The sequence below is a fragment of the Rhopalosiphum padi genome, chromosome 1 (genome assembly GCF_020882245.1).
Source record: "Rhopalosiphum padi isolate XX-2018 chromosome 1, ASM2088224v1, whole genome shotgun sequence".
Lineage (NCBI taxonomy): Eukaryota > Metazoa > Arthropoda > Insecta > Hemiptera > Aphididae > Rhopalosiphum > Rhopalosiphum padi.
In genome coordinates this window covers 18,851,621-18,870,544 of record NC_083597.1, presented here as the reverse complement: position 1 = coordinate 18,870,544, position 18,924 = coordinate 18,851,621, and the positions used below count along the sequence as shown (strand labels likewise).

The 18,924-nt window shown below is 25.2% G+C and overlaps 1 protein-coding gene across 4 annotated transcripts in view; it reads right to left on the bottom strand.

The window, feature by feature from the left end:
- LOC132918880 (GTPase-activating Rap/Ran-GAP domain-like protein 3) overlaps window positions 1–18,924 on the bottom strand; it is a 327,934-nt gene that overhangs the window by 89,306 nt on the left and 219,704 nt on the right. For 2 of the 4 annotated variants that reach the window (XM_060980231.1, XM_060980239.1), the window contains exons 2-3: window positions 17,256–17,832; window positions 11,137–11,206 (exon numbers count right to left, since the gene is read on the bottom strand). In XM_060980231.1, the coding sequence (XP_060836214.1) occupies window positions 11,137–11,206; window positions 17,256–17,518 (333 nt within the window). In that variant the 5' untranslated portion in view covers window positions 17,519–17,832. The remainder of the gene's footprint in view (window positions 1–11,136; window positions 11,207–17,255; window positions 17,833–18,924) is intronic. The other 2 variants (XM_060980221.1, XM_060980248.1) reach the window with 1 other exon arrangement.

The following is an 18,924-nucleotide window of genomic DNA, read 5'->3' as shown; positions in this document are numbered from 1 at the left end:
AGGAACAAGTTTGGTACTTACATAATATTTTAGCTACCTAATACTGCTTAAACAATATAAAAATAATAACGCATAATACCTATACAATACGTATGTTTATTGTTTATACATCATCTAAATTTATTTCGTCCAAAGAACAATAGCTTCTTAGATATTATATTAATATCGGTTCTTATGTGATTGCTGCTGTCACCGGCATTTCATTTAAATCCTTTTACCACAAACGCAAGCAATCGATCTTTTCGTCTTTATACGTACGCACAATGCGTTATATCTGTGTCATCGCCATTAGCCCAAAAAATAGTAACCTATATAGTACTTATATATATAAATACATATTTTAGTGTTTTGTTCTTATAATGGCACAGTTTCAGGCATCATATCTCCAGCGACCGCATCGAGTGGAATACTCGACGACTGTTATATTATATATAATAATATATTATGATTATTATACGCATTCACGAAATAAAAAAATAAAATTGAAAAACCAACGCCAGGGGCAGTTTTGGATAGAGGATCGGTTAACGACAGCTAGGATTAATCATGGACGCAAATAATGATAATTATTTATCGTCCATGTCGCCGTGCGTATAACCCTGCCCGGGCAGGCAAGTTAATGACGTGCGGTAGAGACGCGAGTGCACGTTAATAGAGTGAATTCGGTATTGTTGAAGAAAAGGAAAGGAACAAAAAAGGAATTGAAATTCGGTAGTGGTAACAATAAGAGCTAACGCAATGGTAGCTGAGCAATGGTGCATCAGCAATGGTGTAGGGTGTCTCCTTATCTCTGACACACGCCGCCGACTTCAATCGATAACCCTTATTTACTCGATTTTGATATAGCATCCCCCTCCAGTTTGAACATTCACCAGGATGTAGAAAATATTCTTACACATCATATGTTACAAAATAATCAATTGTTGGTCAGATAAAATCTCTGTCACTAAAATAATACAATATTTAAATATATAATATATATATGTATAAACAAACACTCATGTATCCGGTAAACATGTCATAACTACGACCTAAATAACTAAACTAACTTTATGTATAATACATATAATTGGCATTAAGTTGTAGTTATTTATATATTTATATATATGTATATATATATATATAGACCATAGATAAATATTTAACTAATGTGTGATTTAATAATATAATAATATAATAATATATAACAAGTGAGAATATATGATTATAATTGTATATATGTTTTACGTAATATTTAATCAATATATTATTTTATTAAATCCTAACTAATTAATGAATTATTTCGTTATACATTTTGAACAGACCACTTATCTGTCCATTTGTGATGTATATAAACTGTCAATTTCCGCTACCAATCGTTTTTCAAATGCCACAATTAGGTATCGGTTTAAAATTAAAATAAATATACACCACTATACATTATTTTATATCCAAAGTAAGTAACCATAATTAAAATTAAAATCAACAATAATTTAATTATTTACATAAAATTAAAATTAATATTTTTTTAATTCAAGTAAATGTTTTTAAATAATGAAAATTTAAGCTGCACATGTCTGTTTTCGTTCTTGTAAATATTTCAATTGTTATAAGCACTTATAACCTACTATAATCGCTTTGAATTTATAAAAATTATAAACATTTTAAGACTTTTATTATTTTTTAGTATTATATATTTATATGTATAAAGGTAATGAATAAACTGTCCCCATAAAATATTTTTAATCTTTTAAAATAATAAAAAATGAGATAAGCTTAGGTAGATTCTAATTATTTTTAAGAAATGTGTTGAAAAAATTAAATTAATCCGAAAAGTATAATTATTTATAATTTTCAAGCATAATACGACAATTTTTATCTTGATAAATTAATAATATAATGTTGAGGATAACTTATTATTTACTATTAAAGTAATCTAGATAAATTTGTTCTATTATTTTTTATAAATTTAGATATATTTTATAAATGTGTCGTTTATTTTTTGGTATTTTTTTAGTTGCGATTTTTAATTTTAATAAATGTGGACATTTTTCTCCTTAAAGTTTTCAAAATGTTAAAAATGTCGTGTATCCAAATATTTAGTCTTGAATTATAATGGTTCATTTGACTATAGTCATTTAACATTTTAAAGTGAGAAGTAGTGGCTACCCCACTAGTGTAGTAGTGGGGTAGTTACTGTGCTACATTGTTTTCCTCAACTCGAAATACTTATAAATAATAAATATTTGATACTTATTAATAAACTTTCATAAAAGTGTTCTTTGATTTATACAATTGAAAACTAATGTTTAACACTGGTATTATAGTAATACATTAATTATATATAAAACAAATAACAAAAATTAAACGATATTAAGAATAAAATGGATTTAAATTAAAACTACGATATGCTAGTCTTATATTTATGAATACATTTTAGGATATGACAATGGACGAAGAGTATAATAATACCTACGTAGTAAAATTAAAATGTGATAAATTCTGTTTATTCATAATTGCATTTGTTTTTTTTTGTAGATTTTTTCTCTGTAGTTATTTATTTTAAATGATTATACATGTAAATTAATGGATATAAAAGCGTGTGGTACAGAACATGTCTCGGTTTAGGTATAAAAAAGAAATAGTGGAATTTAACGATCATAGGTTTATGTTGTATTATCAAAAAATCGTACACGTATGAAAACAAAATCAGATTGTTAAATTAAATTATGAATATGAATGACGTTATTATGTTTGAATATTAATTAACTATTTATACATATTGTGCAAATATGGCCCAGTTAAAGTATTAAAATACCAAGGTGAATACTGATATTTGCTTACAACTTGAAAATGATATATTTATGAATATTTTTTAAATACAATTCTATATTATCCATATAGGTATTATAGAGCTGAAAAATAAGCGTATTTGATCAAATAATAAAAATAATTACATGAAAATAAAAGATTGAAGAGAACCGAATGTGTAGGTAATTTTTTATTATAAATAAAGTTTAAAATCTTTAACATTTTCAATCAAGAAAAAATTAACTGTTTTTTTTCTTAAAATAACGTCACTCGTGAAGAATATTTCGGTACTAGTGTTGTCATTTTTCCTTCTAAAAACAGTTTATGTCACTGAAATACAGTTATACGAATGCACCAAGTTTCTTTTTATACTTTTTTCACCTCTTAATAAGTCTGGGTAGCCGTTAATTCACACAAACAACAATAATAATGTACAACTTCACGTTGCGGTTTCGTCGACTCGAATGTAGCCATTTTGGAAACGGTAAGGGGTACGCAAAACACGTTTTACTTAATTATGTATCATGAGCGATTAGATTATCAGGCTTTTTAGGGACTTATTTAGTTCTTCTTGTAATGCAATATAACCTAGTTTACTCGTTAATCAACTAGGCATTGTGGTCATTTTTTTTAAAAAAAAAAAACAGTCATTATTTTTGGACACCTTTTGTATTTTTCAAGAAATATAATTTTACAGATAAAATACACATAAATAACGAAAAAAAAAACCTAAATTGTTTTTATTCTTAGAAACATTTTAGCAATTTTAATTTATAATTATTAAAAGTATAAAATAATAGTTTTCAATGAACATGAGTACGATAAATAAAGAATATTAGATAAATAATTACAAATGTGCATAGGTAAATCTATTGTAATAAGGTTTTATAAGGTTAATAATTTTGTTTTTATAAATATTTTATATAAAATATATATTAATTTCTATGACGATTTTCCAAATTTATATGCCTGTAGATTTAGTCTCACAAACGGGGAAAGTGGTGCCAGATAATTGTTTCGAACCTAACATTTCATGTGCAATTTGTTTGAATTTATATACCTATTGCCGACATTTGTATGAATTCTCATCCAACAGTGATATGAACATTTGGATATTTCCCTAGTACCCTCTCCGCAAATAGAATCGAATTTTACAGGTATCTACTATACTCACTCTTTAACGATTTGTTATATAATTATTAATTACTCAATTTTGTTAACTTATTTATAATTTTATTTTTGATTGATGCCTCAAGTTTAATTTGCATGTAATAATTTAAATATACAATTAGAGTATATAGATAGTTAACAATGAATCATCATGATAGGTAGAATAAGTAATGCTAACAGAAGAAATAGGAAAGTATTAACTACATCATAATGTTTTTTGGAAATACTTTGAAATATTATATGTAGTAAACACTAGATTTACTTAAATTTTCAACGTTTTTATATTTTATTTCATGAACTAATTCATATTAATTAATTAAAACTGTATTTCACTTACAATGAAAATAGTGCGACTAATCTTAAATATTTTATTTAATTATTATAATGTTGTTCACAATTATTACGAAACATATAGATAAAAAATATAATTATCATTAAGGTTAAAATTACATTATTTACTGGGAGTTACCACTGGTAACCTCATCCCTAATCTTAAGGCTCATTATTATTTATTATTTATAGTTGTTTATTAAATATATTCATTGTACAAAACTGTATAGATTGTACATTAATTTAGTGCAATTAAAAAAGTTTTATTATTTACACTAAGTAGGAATATCATCATCTGTCAAAAAAAAAAATTAAAGGTTTATTATATAAATATGACTTATATTTTTGAGTATTCGATATTTTTTTTATAATTTATGATTAATTATAAAGTTAAATATGATGCAATGTAATAAACGTTTTAGTCACCGCTCGCTACGCAATTTAACCAAAATCCTCGACTGGATCCTGTTAGTGGTATACGTAATTTGACTATGTACATGTGGCAAACATTTAAGCGTCAGGAACCTGCAACCGTTTAGATATGTATCTCCTTACGTAGCTGTGTCCTGCGTCCCAAAGATTTACGGTTCTAACGAATCATCAATCTTCAAAGACTTCAAGGGTATACACAAAAAATATATACCCAAGTTACGAGATAGGGGTGGAAATTTCTAGCTAGGGTTCTTCACATTAACTCTCCGACATACCACGGAAAAATCGTTTCGCAAAATACAATTCCACAATGTTACAGCGTCTGTGCTTACCAACCTTATACTTGAGAAACTAAACTATCAAAATTACGACGAGACAAATGCTTATGTCATCGAAGAGTAAACCTACACATTTTGTCAATACCTAGTTTTTAAGTCAACACTATAATATATAATTATGTGTACGATATTTTACTTACTACTTTCATAAATCAACACATAGGATACATCCATTTTAAAAACTTATAAAAATATAATTATATTTATATAAGTGTAAAGTTTTCGGTGAGCTACCCACACCTTTTTTTAACACTGGTAAGCCAAACTATAATCACCTTAAGTCTACTATAATTTTTAAAATAAAAAGAAAATATCCATTGAAATTGTAAAAGTATTTTAGACGTAATCAACATAATATGGTATGCGTATGAGGTATGTTATAAATTTGACTGCCGTGTGTATTATAAACTAAATTAAAACGTGAATTTTTAAAAAAATTACTCAAATTAATTGACAATGATTAAGCATTGTTAACTTGTATAATATATTATCTCACAGTATCTATATTATTGTAAGAAGCACTTACAAAACACCTGTTATTTTCCCTACAAAATCCAATTGATAAAATAAAAAAACATCGACGATTTACGGTATACTAAAGTTATGAACTATTTTTTTATTTCAGGTAGATGAGAACATATTTGTATCATATAATCATTTAATATATAATTGTACATTACCAGTCGTTTTCACACATATATATATATATATATAATAACCGATTTTATTTGTTAAATTTCATGATATTTTGCTTTAACGTTTAAACGATATGGGATTAAATTATTAAAATATAGGCGAGGAAATATTGAATCTAATTTGGATTATGATGAAAATTCAAAGCACATAAGCCTTTCGACAACCCCTCTAATTATTATTAAGTATACAATACATTTATGTATTCATAAGTGCATAACTAACATTATGATTTCTATAAAATTACCATAAGGGTCAAATTAATATTGTTCAAAGTAAATAATAATTAATTATATATCTACTATACATTGACTTATATACTTACATTACATTTAAACTCAATGTAACTAAGTATAATTTCGACTTAAAATATATTTATAATTATACTTTTAAATACCCAAGAACGATAATTACAAAAAAAAAAAATAATATAAATGTAAAAAAAAATACCTCATATACGCCTAAACAAGCTCTATACATAAGTTCAATATGTATATTTCTCAAATATATATACTAGAAAACAATTGTCATAGAATCCTTAAAATAATTTTAAACGAAGCCATTTTCTGCAATTTAGACAAATACTCGTAGTTGTAATGACAATTTTTAAATACAAAAACATCATATTTATATAAGTAATGGTTGTTTAAAAAGTTCTAAATTTGTTTTTCCGACAACTACATTGTGTAATTATTATGTTATTTTCTTTAATTTTATTGGAATTTATTATATACTGTGCTAAAATAATGTCAAGGGTTTTGATTAATCCTAAATGCAGTATCAGAAAATGAAAATGGAACGTTTTTATGGTTTTATGATGTAGGAACTTAAAATTATAATTTGTTTAGTTAAAACTAAAGAATTTAAAATAACAATTAATTAGTACATAATCGTTAGTTCATATTTTAAAATTTAGTTTCAGTAATATATTATTATAAACTTTAAAGCATATTTCTATTTCTAAGTTCTTGGAGTTTTATTCCTTTATTTGAGATAAAATGTTAACTTGTAAATTGTTTCTTTATTTAATCAGATTTTATATTGTATTATTTATTTAAATTATTCATATATTTTTACTTATACAACATATATAGTGACTAAAGAACTTAAAAATGAGCATTACAGTGTGATAAAAGTCGTTGAAATTTCAGTGCTTGGAATTAAGATTATTGGAAATAATATAACGAAATCGATCACTTTACAAAATATTATATATTATTGCCATTATTAAATTAATTGCAAAGTTATATTTAAAAACTATATTAATTTTGAATGTTTTGATGTACTTATCTATAAATATTTGTTCAAATGGTCTTATAATAAATAGTTGTGTATTAATAGTTCTATTTGTAAGCATTATTTATGAGTTGGATTAGTACATTCATTTTCGTTGAGTTGTTTCTAACAACGTATAATAAATAATCTAGACATTCTACTCAGGTTTATAAATATAATTAGAGCTATTTATTTATTTATCTTGTCCACGTATTTAATAAAGTATATAATACAATATTAATTAATATATAGTTATTATAGTTTGTATACTCACATGAATATTATTTTAATTAATTTAGCATAAAAGATTATAAATATATTAATTTATAATATTTTAACAATGAAACCATGTATATTAACTTATTTTATCAAACTATTTAATCGCTAATTAATTTTAACATTATATATTCTAAATTAAATATAACTGACCAAAACTAACACTGCGAGAGAAAAATGGTTTATTATAGTAGATGTTATTATAAAATTAAAAGCTTGTATTCCACCACAAAAAAAATCACTGAACCATCGTGACTTTAATAAGTCTGACATATTATAAAATATAAATATACCTATTATTAAATATTAAAACATACTTCCTTGATTTTTTTTGCCGATTACATTTCCATAAACTTACAATGTATAAACGATGACAAGTTGATTTTGTTAATACAAATTTGTAAGACCCATTCTTATATTATTTGATGAATTGTTGTGTTTAATCATTTAAATTTTGATAAACTTAGAAGTTTCTCGAGAATTTTATGAAAAAACGCACAAAAGTCAAATTATAACTAATTTAATATAATATTCAAATTTTCTAATTAAAAAAAAAAAAAGACAACTATCTAAAATCTAATAATAAAGAATTAATTTCTATGATAAAAAATCTTAATGATAACAAACTTCGTTTCTTACTAAGTATATTATATCGATGGTTTATTCAAAAATTAAATAGATAATTACTTTTATAATATCTATTAAATATAAATGTATTGATACAATCGAGATATCATGAAATTTTCGTATTAACGGAAGGAAAGTCTGGTAATGTATGAACTATTTGTAAATTTTGGATGGATATTAATTATTTAGTGAATGTCTAATATTTTTTTTTTCATTTTAAAAATATATTAATGATTTGATGATGATAATCATAAAATATTTGTGGTTCTGTAGTTCATTTGTGAGTTTTTAGTTTAAATTTATACAAATAATAATTAACCATATACTGCCATATAAAATATAGCTGTCAAATAATTTATGACAAAATTATGTATGTTAAATTTTACAAGATAGATGATATTTCTACCGAAGAATGACGAACAGCAGTCATGCTCGATGATAAAAGACAATATCACGCTGTCTATAAAGCGGGAATTGAATTATTGTGGTAAAAAAAAGTGAGAAAGGAATGTGCCTAATATTAATTTATATTATTTATTATAGTTTATAGCTTGTGATATGTTTGACATTTATTTCAATTCACTCATACCGACGTATAATAATGGGGTATTATTATAAGTTTAATGAAACAATTTTGAGCAAAGTTTGATTTACCATCACGGCGTTTATTAGATAGTTTAAAATTTTTAGACTTTACTTAAATTTAATTTATTAACTATCAATTTTAATTTTATTAAAGACGGGCTTACTGTTAATTTTACTATTTTTTTCGGCACCTAATTAATTTTCTTTCCACAAAAACAACTTGGAAAAACGCTTATTATCTTTTTAAAGTACCGATTAAATTGTATTTTCAACTATTATAATTTTTACAAGAACATTTAGATCAATATTTCTATTGGAAAAAGTGATAGAATACGATCAAAAAAAAAAACATTATTATTCTAAAACCAATTCATCACCTTCGCTGGATTGTGTAGGGTATATATAAAAGTAGGCAGGGAAGTATTTATGCGTTTTTGCTTTATTGGAAAAGAGGAAGTCTCACCGAAAACGATTGTTAGTAGGAAACATAAAAAAAAATTGACCATACCCCAATAAAACGATTCTGACTTTAACAACGATAAAAACGTTAAACAATTCTTACAAAACATTGCAAAAAACGAGTACTTAACACCGTACTTAATTGGCTTATCTTGTCCGTAACGAAGATTTTTTTCTATCAATATACGTTCAAACGGAGCACTAATTTTTAATAAAACATTGGTATAGTTGAGTTTTCCTATGTGTATTTACTACCTACTACCTATAGACACATATATAGTATATGGTGATGAGTGACGAATAGACGATTTGCAGATGTTTATACAATCGTCAAAGTGTAGACACGAAACAGATATAATTATACAGCATTCTGTTGATATCGTTTCACAGGTCAATAAACTATAAAACAGTTATAGTTATAGTATTGGCTATTGTGTGACGTATGAAAAAATAAATAAATTTTGGCATCAATATGAGCCTTCATATTATTTAATAGTTGAATTTAGGTGATTATAGATTTAGAGCAAGGTATGGTGGCATTTATTTTATCTAAATATTAGTGTAAAAAATACGGAAAAATTTAAGATTAATTTAGTCTTATGTTATTTTTCTTAATGCTCGTGAAAAATAAAAATAAAAATTATTCATTCAATTACTTATAATTTCTACACCAAATTACAAAAAACAAAATCTAGAGTACAAAATTACAACTGTTTTAATTTTTTATAATTAATTAAACATTTACTATGATATAAATATTAACGAAGTAAACACTTTAGCGTATTATAAATACCTAATCACACAATGTATTCGGGATGGAGATATTATCATATTTAATTAAGTTTGTTAAGGTGCCTAACTAAAAAAAAAAAATTGTAATAAAATTATTTTATATTAAACAAAATTCTAGTATTGTGAAGCAATAGAAATAAGTTCATTTTACTTCTATAAAAGGAAAAAAAAATAAATGACAATAACTTAAAAATAATAGATGATTCTCGTAATAATTACAAATTTAATCGATCAACTTAAAAATATTTTTAATATGTTTCCGTGTAGGTATAAGTATTTTTTTTTTAATTTTTGTGTATTATATTGAATAATATATAAATGATGTAAGCAGGTTACACGTTACTTTCCTTCTTCAAAAGAATAATATGAGAATACTTCATCATTTTTTTCTTTTTTACAATAGTTATTGTTGTAGTTGAGTAAGCCGAAGGGTCATAAATATTATAACGTACATAATCAGTGTACTCAAAGTAAAAATTAAGTATAAAACAGTTATACTATATTTTATACTTTTATAATAATATACAAAATGTATTGTGCCATTTAAAATGGTATGAACACAGGATATAAACCGTTAGTGTCGTAATTTAATTAAGAGTTTTTTAATCAAAGTCATTTCCTTGATTAAATTATGCTTTTGCTAATTTAATAAAGTTATAAAACGTATCTATATTTATTATATGGTATAATATATTGAGTATAAAATAAAATGTAGCAATCGTCATGTTGACTTCATCGATTTGGCTAGGAATTAGCAATAGTATGGTGGCCTCGAGAAGAGTTTGCCAAAAATCGCTCACATCCAATGGCTACCAATACTGTTATGATAAAACGGAAATTTAATATGTTTACTTTTTAAAAAGAGTTAAGACAAGCAGATAAAAATGTTGGCGCAAGAAATGGAGGTTGTAGAGAAAAACGGATAAAGCCACTAATGGAAATCTCCGAACAGTCTCACTAAAATGCTTCTGATAAAGCTTATATATTATATTTATATATATAGAAGATACAAACGTAAGCCTTTTTTTTAGAATGAATTAAATAAACTACGATGCTATACGAATCTCTGTGGTCTTTTTTATCAGTAATTCAGACAAAAAGTGTCGACAACAATGCCACATACCTATACAAACCAAAAAAATCTACCTTATGTTTACCTACAAAATCGTATCACAAATCTAATAACTTCTGTTCAATTTTTTTTTCTATTTATTTTTTGAAATATCTCCCTAATGTACTTTGTACACATTGATAAATTGGATTTTAAAAGCACTTAAACGTTAATGATTTCTATAGATCCATTCAATCTTATTTAATATTAATAATATATCATCTATAGTACTTAATATCTATAAGTAAATTTACTTACTAATTCAACAGAACCATAATGACGCCTGCTGAACACACCACGTCGAGATATGAGATCATTAGACGACGATCTGAAAAAAAATAAATGAATGTTATAAAAATATAAACAAATACAAATACCAATTTCTGTCAAATTTTTCAATTTTATTTTGTTAAGTGGTAAGTTTTAAAAGAACTTGTACTATGATAAATGTTTTTTCAGAAGTAATTGAAATTAATTTGCTCGTATTTCACTTATTATATTTATTCAAAAAACAAAAATAAATTGTTAAACATAGAGAAATAAGTATTAAGGATTGTATTTACTATTGGCAGTCTAAAATTAAAATTGATTTTGTTTCGATTTACATCCCTCGTGAATATTTTACTATTGTATCTACTAATCTGCCCTAGCATTATATTATATTTTCTTAAGCATGTAACTTATGCACATTCTATTTATTTTTATTCGTTATGAAATTATTTTTGTATAAGACAATAAAATATAATATAATTGAAATATAACCCTTTCCGAATTTTCAGTGTAACTCTGTCTTACTATGGTCTGACTAGAATTTATTTGCAAAGACCTACATGCAAATCTCGTGCCAGACACAACAGATACTTTATAATAAATTCAGTAATAATTCAATGAGTAGTACATGATGATTTTAATAATTATGTAACAAGCAAATTGTAAAATGTACAAGTACCTAACAAATTATCTATGTGTATATATTATAAACGAGTAAAAAAATATAAAAAACTTCTTAAATATTTTTTGTTTATGGATGATTATAGTAACTATTAATTATTATAACAATAAAATTAACAACTTATACAGAATATAATATAGTATATTAAAATGATATTATTTTATCAGCCAAACTAAACAAAATATATTTTTTATTATTCTACAAAGTTCATAAAAAATATATATTATGTATAGGTATGGCTAATATAGCATTGTAACTGATATTTTATGGAGTATATACATGAATGTACTATACTAGTAATGATTTCATATTTTAAATTATGAAAATAATAAAAAATTACAAATACAAATGTAATTACATAACAATATAAGTTACTACTACATACTAGATAAGAAAAATAATTTGAAATGTTATGATTATTAATTATAATATTATATTTTTTAATTGAATAACTATTTTTATATAGGTAGGTATTTATAAAGTTTCGTGAAAATTAAGATATTTATAATAATAATTTGACAACATTTATTAACCATTGGAATATTTTTAATAATTATTTTAAAATAATTCTTGACATTTAATACAAATCTTCAACAAGTACGTACTTAAAATATACTTATAAACTACAATTAATAACACCAGATAAAAAATCTACTATTAATATCATTTAAAATGCTAGTATTCACTTAAGTTCACAAAACAGGTAAGCTGTAAATATGATTTTTTTTTTTAAATTAATTAAAATATGTACTGTAAAACAAATTAACCATTTTTTTTTTTTACTTATTAGCTTATTTGCATAATTTTCTTTTAAAAAAACAATGAAAATAAAAGTTGGCAGGTAACAGTTGTAAAACAATTTATCGAAAAAGTTCCTGTTAACATTAAACTTTAACAAGAAGCCATTAAAAACAGTGTTTTTGGCAAGCTTTTGGGTTGAGTTTTATTTCTTATACGCCTACGGGTATAATAATGAATATAATATATTATATTTTCCTTTGATAACATAATACCAAAATATTTTAAATAACCTACATAATAAATGTAATTAATTAGGTTAAGTTCTACTGTCGTAGTTAATATATTTTTACAAATCAAAGTTATACAATTATATACAAAATTTAATTCATAATGAAAAGTTGACTATAATTTAAAATATTAGTAAATTCACGTATTTTATTATCAAAATAAGTTTGATTATAAAATAGATATACTTTTTTTTTTTACTAAAAAATTTACATTAAATGTATACATTTTTATGATTTTTGAATGTTTTTAAATAAAACTGGTTATTTTATATTTATATTAAATTTTCACATTCTATTAATATAAATTATTAATTTCAAATAAAAATTATAATGGATTAAACCGTTAAACTTTTGTAAAAAAAAATGTTTGACTTAAATGTTTATGTAATAATAAATATTTTAATAAACCTATAATTATCACTATAATAATCTATAACCTAAGGACTAGAACCAGTGAGCTCGTATTCTTATTATGTTATAAATATTATTTTTAATTAATATAAATCATAATATTAGTAAATATTACTTAGAAAAGCAATAGCAATAAATAATAATTATAATATTATGACCTCGTAAATATCAATTCAACGTAAGTTAATAAAAACTATGTTTCAAATAAAGTACAAAATGATATTTCAAAATAAGCATTTATCGGTGAAAAAATTAACCACACTTATGAATTTGACAAGGTTTTCAAATCCTCGTGATAGTGCACATGTTGCAAAGCTTCAAAACACGAAATCGAGCATTCGTAAGAAAATATCAAGGAGGTACATGAGAGTTTACGCTTGTATGCATTTTTACAACAAAAATGCATAAATAAATTCAAATTTTCCACTTGAATTGATACCTTAAAAATACAACATTATGTACTCAATAAAATTCTTAACGACTCAAGTATATTTGCATTTAGAGGGCCTCAAGAAAAATATGTATACGCCTAATGTTCTATATTATAGCATTATTTAGTGTGCATAGCTGATTCAGCAGTATGACACTATTTTACGATGGAAATATTGTTAAAAATAAACATTACACATAGAAATGTATTTAAAAACAGACAATTCTTAATATTATTTGTAGTATTAATTATAATTTATCTTTATATTATCAAATAACATTTGTCATAAGTTATTTATCATCAAAGTATTTAAAATTTTAATTATTGGCTGCAACGGATTTTTTCAATGAACTAAAATCCATAGTATGGTTGTTAATGTTTCAAATTCAAATAAAATTCAACATTCTATTTATTCAAATTTACACCGCTCTTCGGATAATTACATAATATTAGTTATAATACTAACATTTGTAATAAAATAAATATTTCATGGAAATTGACAAACTTCATGACTTACCTGCCCATTGATTTCTTATTTTGTATGATTATTATTTTAAGAGCTGATGTCTTTATAATTTAAGTTAAACTATAATGGTATTTACAGTTATTAACTTTGATATAATTTTACAATATAATATATATATGTATATAATATATTGATATATATACATTATAAAATTATACTGTATACATAATACAATCAATTTAAACAATATATAATAATATTAGTTTTAGTTAAAAATTAAAACATACATAATTATTCTTTTTTTTTTATAAAAACTAAATTAAGCAACTTGATTTAAAAAAAAATGGAGGGTATATAAAATAATTATGGAAGAGAGGATCCACAAAACATCTTTCAATATGCAGCTGGAATAACCCTTAGATTTCCAAGGTTAGTTAATAATTATTATTGAACATTTTAAGATGGGAAAAATGATTACTTATGTTCAATAAATTAAGTTTAAATTATCGTTGATCTATATAATAATAGTATAAACGATAAATAACTACCTATATAATATAATGATTATTATTGGAAATTTTTAAATATTTTCGTAATGTTTTGATTTCCTGCGGAATTTTAACTTGGAGTCAAATGGATTTTTCTCAAAATATAAAATATTATAACATCATACATAAAATAAAAAGGTAGGCTAGTGTCGCTTTGTTGTACAGTAGGTAACGAATGATCGAGTTGGTCACTGTAGTAGATTCAAAGTGGTTGATATAATGATAGGTACTTTTGTGTTCTTACATTATTTTGATTAAATAAAATGATAAAAATATAAAAACATATTAATTTAAAGTTTTGAAACGTGTGATAAATGGTAATATACCATAAATAAATCAATATTATAGCAAATACGATCTATATCGCTTTTGTATTAAAGTGTACTATGGGGTATAATTTTTCTTTTTATGATTGCGTATAAAAAAATGTTTACGATTCAAATACCACTTTGAAAAGTATGATAACTTGATGCACCGTGGGAATTGAAAACGCTTTTATATCTTGAATCTGGTAAATAGTCCCATGCTACGTCTCGAGAAATAATCATACTATAGTAATAAGTACCTAATAATTAAAAATATCTTCAGCCAGCTCGTCATTCATCCATTTATTTTAAAGTTGTATGTCCATTGCGAAACTAATGAACTTTTGGAATATAGCACAACTTAAAGATGCATTTAAGATAAAATCTATATTATTTCATATAGGCTTTTAGGTTTAAATAAAACATTTTCTTAGGCTGTACACCACATTGAATTTTATATGAGATTAGAGCATTAATTTAATTTTACTTTTTGGATAATATATTTTTATTAAACCCATACCATCAACAATGACTTTATATCATAAGTTTTAATTAAATTACATTATTGTATATGTTGTCCTACAATCTTGTTTTTAATTTAAACTGTATATTAATGAATAAAAAAAATGTAAAAAAAATTCTAAATAAGAACACTAACATTATAATAAGTTTTAACTTTTAAAACGTACATAATATTAATTATAATTAGACTAATTATCAATATAGCTTGATTTGATTAATAAAGCACTAAGAACATAGATAATAAAATTCAATATATTATTACCATTATTTTTCTATACGTTTTTAAATATAATATACATATATATATATATATATTAATAATTTAAATTACTAAAGACCGCATTACTATTCTTAATTTGAAAATCAGAACGATGTTATTAATTAGTAAATTATGATTAAATTAATTACTATTATAGTTATTAGAGATTACTTCACATACATTATATATTATGTGTATTTTATATTGAATTAAATATTTAAATGTGAATTACGGTTACTATAATATTATATTCACTATAAATTAAGTTAAAATACTAATTGTTTATTTTCACATATCTAAATGTTTTTAACTATACTGATATAGGTCATTGTTGTTGAGATGTGTAATTCAAATAATTAAGACTTTTAAAAAATGTCTTACAAACATTAGGCACTTTATTATACCGATATTCAAATAAAAGAGATTTGCGTCAAATATCCGCTTCCTATAACTTGTTTGTTTTTATTTTAATATAATTAATAATTAAACAATGAAATCATGTAACATTTTCAGTTATCTATTGTAAATGTCAAATTTCTTTGTTACACTTGATGAGTTGTATTATTTGATACTAAAATTAAACTTTGTTAATAGATAACTTTTACGATATAATTTGCCGATTAATAAATCATATTTATACAAAAAAATATTTGGAGCATTTTTGAACATTTATAAAATAATTTTGTAACTTAAAATTTTAATGACTCTAAGTTACACAGTCTTTAAAAGTCGATCAATGGTTAACTTTTTTGATAAACTGTATAGTAGTTGTAGAATAATATTAATATTTATTGCGAGTTTTTGGGAAATACCTACAAAAGAACCAAAAATGATAACGAAAACAAATAAATAACATTGTATGTAATTTATGATGATTCGCATAAAACAATACTGATAACACTATGTATACTAAGCAACTAAGCACTGAGCAGCATAGTCATGCTAACATGGAAGTGCAACTTTCTCTATACCAAACTTCTTAATGTACGGTTAATTAAATTAGGGCATGCCTCTCGGCAATCTAAAAATCTTTGAAAATATATTTAAAAATATCTAAAAATAACAATAATTATTTTTCTTTTCTACTTCTAAAAATATAATCGTCTGTTGTTTTTTTTTATGGAATTTCTTAGATATACTGCGCCACTGCGGTGAAGAGTAATAAACTATATTCGCACTTTAATTGTATTGGCCAAATGACCTAAATATTATGTCAACATTGAAAAATGGTTTTCAGAGCACTTTCAAAAAATTTTACCCAACATAAATCATAATAACAGTGCATGTAAGTGTACCTACATAATATACCCTGAAATTTCCGGATCATAAATCAATATGTATATAATAATTATCAAACCACACGTCGCTCAGCACGGTCGCGTGGACAGGATTTAGTGAGCAACGATAACAGTAAAATACAACACGCAGTCTTTAACAGTAAAATGAAAATACTCACAGTGCGGACGAGGCCCGCCTCCTGTTGAGCTCTCTGACCGGTATGGCGGCCGGGTGCAGGAGCGTGGCCAGGCCCAGCCGTTCGACGCACAGCGACCTGGACCGGTCCCTGGCCGCCGTGACGCCAGCGGCCGACGCGGCGCGAGGCGGGGCGGCCGCGACGCTCAGCCGCCGCCCGCCCGGCAACGTGGACGGCGGTGGCGGCGGCGACTGCTGTTGGCCGTCTTTGTTGTCCACACCCCGGAGACGCGACACCAGCTTCATGGTGGTAATCGCCGACGACGTACGTTCGGCTTCGTCGACAGCGCCGCCGCCGCCGACGCCGCCTCCGACGGAAGACCGTCGGCGCCACGTTCGCGAGTCCGTGTTGGAAACAACAACGACAACGAGGCAACGATGGTACTACGGAGATGACGTCGGGCGGGTGCAGGTCCGGCACGCGTTTTGCGCGAATCTGTTCGATGTCACGGGCGGGGGAAGGGGTTGTCGGAGAATTCCCGCGATTTTCGAATTTCGTTCGTTTGTATATTATACTGCATGCACAGCTCGCCGAACCGATCAACAATTTTTTTCGTGTTCTATTCGTAAAATACACTGCGATTATATTATTGCTCATTAGGTACCTCCTACTGTTTAACTATTGCTATCGGACAAAAAGACAATAATTTTGCGTGTGCAAACCCCGATGTGCGTGTGTGTGTATCACGACCCAACAACCAACGTTTCGTCACCACAATCATGATCAATTCTAATTATTGCCATAAAGATAATTTAGTGACACAATATTATAATACATAAAAAATATCGTTATTGTCGGCACTTCATTACTGTAGTCGTTCCTATTTTCATCCATAACAACAACAATAGTAATATTATTATAAAATTAACGAAAATTGTCCGTCTGTGGTTTTAAAGGTTCTCTTTGCACTCTATCGTGTATTACATAATTTATAGTATCGTGTCAAAATCTCAGGGTCTTAATCGTTTGAATGCTGAATAAATATTTCCAAAATGCTATAAAGTCAAATGGATGATAATACAATCGGAATTCAACAAATGAATATATTATATTTGATATATAGGTAGAATATTAATGATATTTATTAGGTACATTATAAAATATTAACTATCATATATTACATATTTATTATTTATGTATATTTAATAGCTTATGTTAATAAAGATAAATTGAAAATAGTTTATATTTCAATTCAAACTACCAAATATATGGTAGATGGTTTCATAGTAATTATAAAAAAATGTTTATTTGTATTCCATTACCTAATATTTTTTTGATATTTGAGTATTGACCTTATTCCTAGTTTTTCAATAATAATTGTTTAAGGTTTTTATAATTACTATTTCTTAATTGTGTAAACAATGCGCTTAGAATGTTTATATACCTTAATTTGAATAAATCAAAGAGTTAACATAATATATTATCGAATTGACGATAAATGTATGGTTATATGATACAAATAATAAAAAATATTGTTTGAGAAATCAGGAATGAATAATTGACTAATAATAACCGATGTCACTATAGCTTTGAGTGAACATTTTTGTATTACCTAAAGTAGAAACGAAAGTAAGATTTACTTGTTGATTACTATTATATAAGCGAATAGACTAGGAACAGTAGGAACTGATTATAAAATAAAAATAAAATA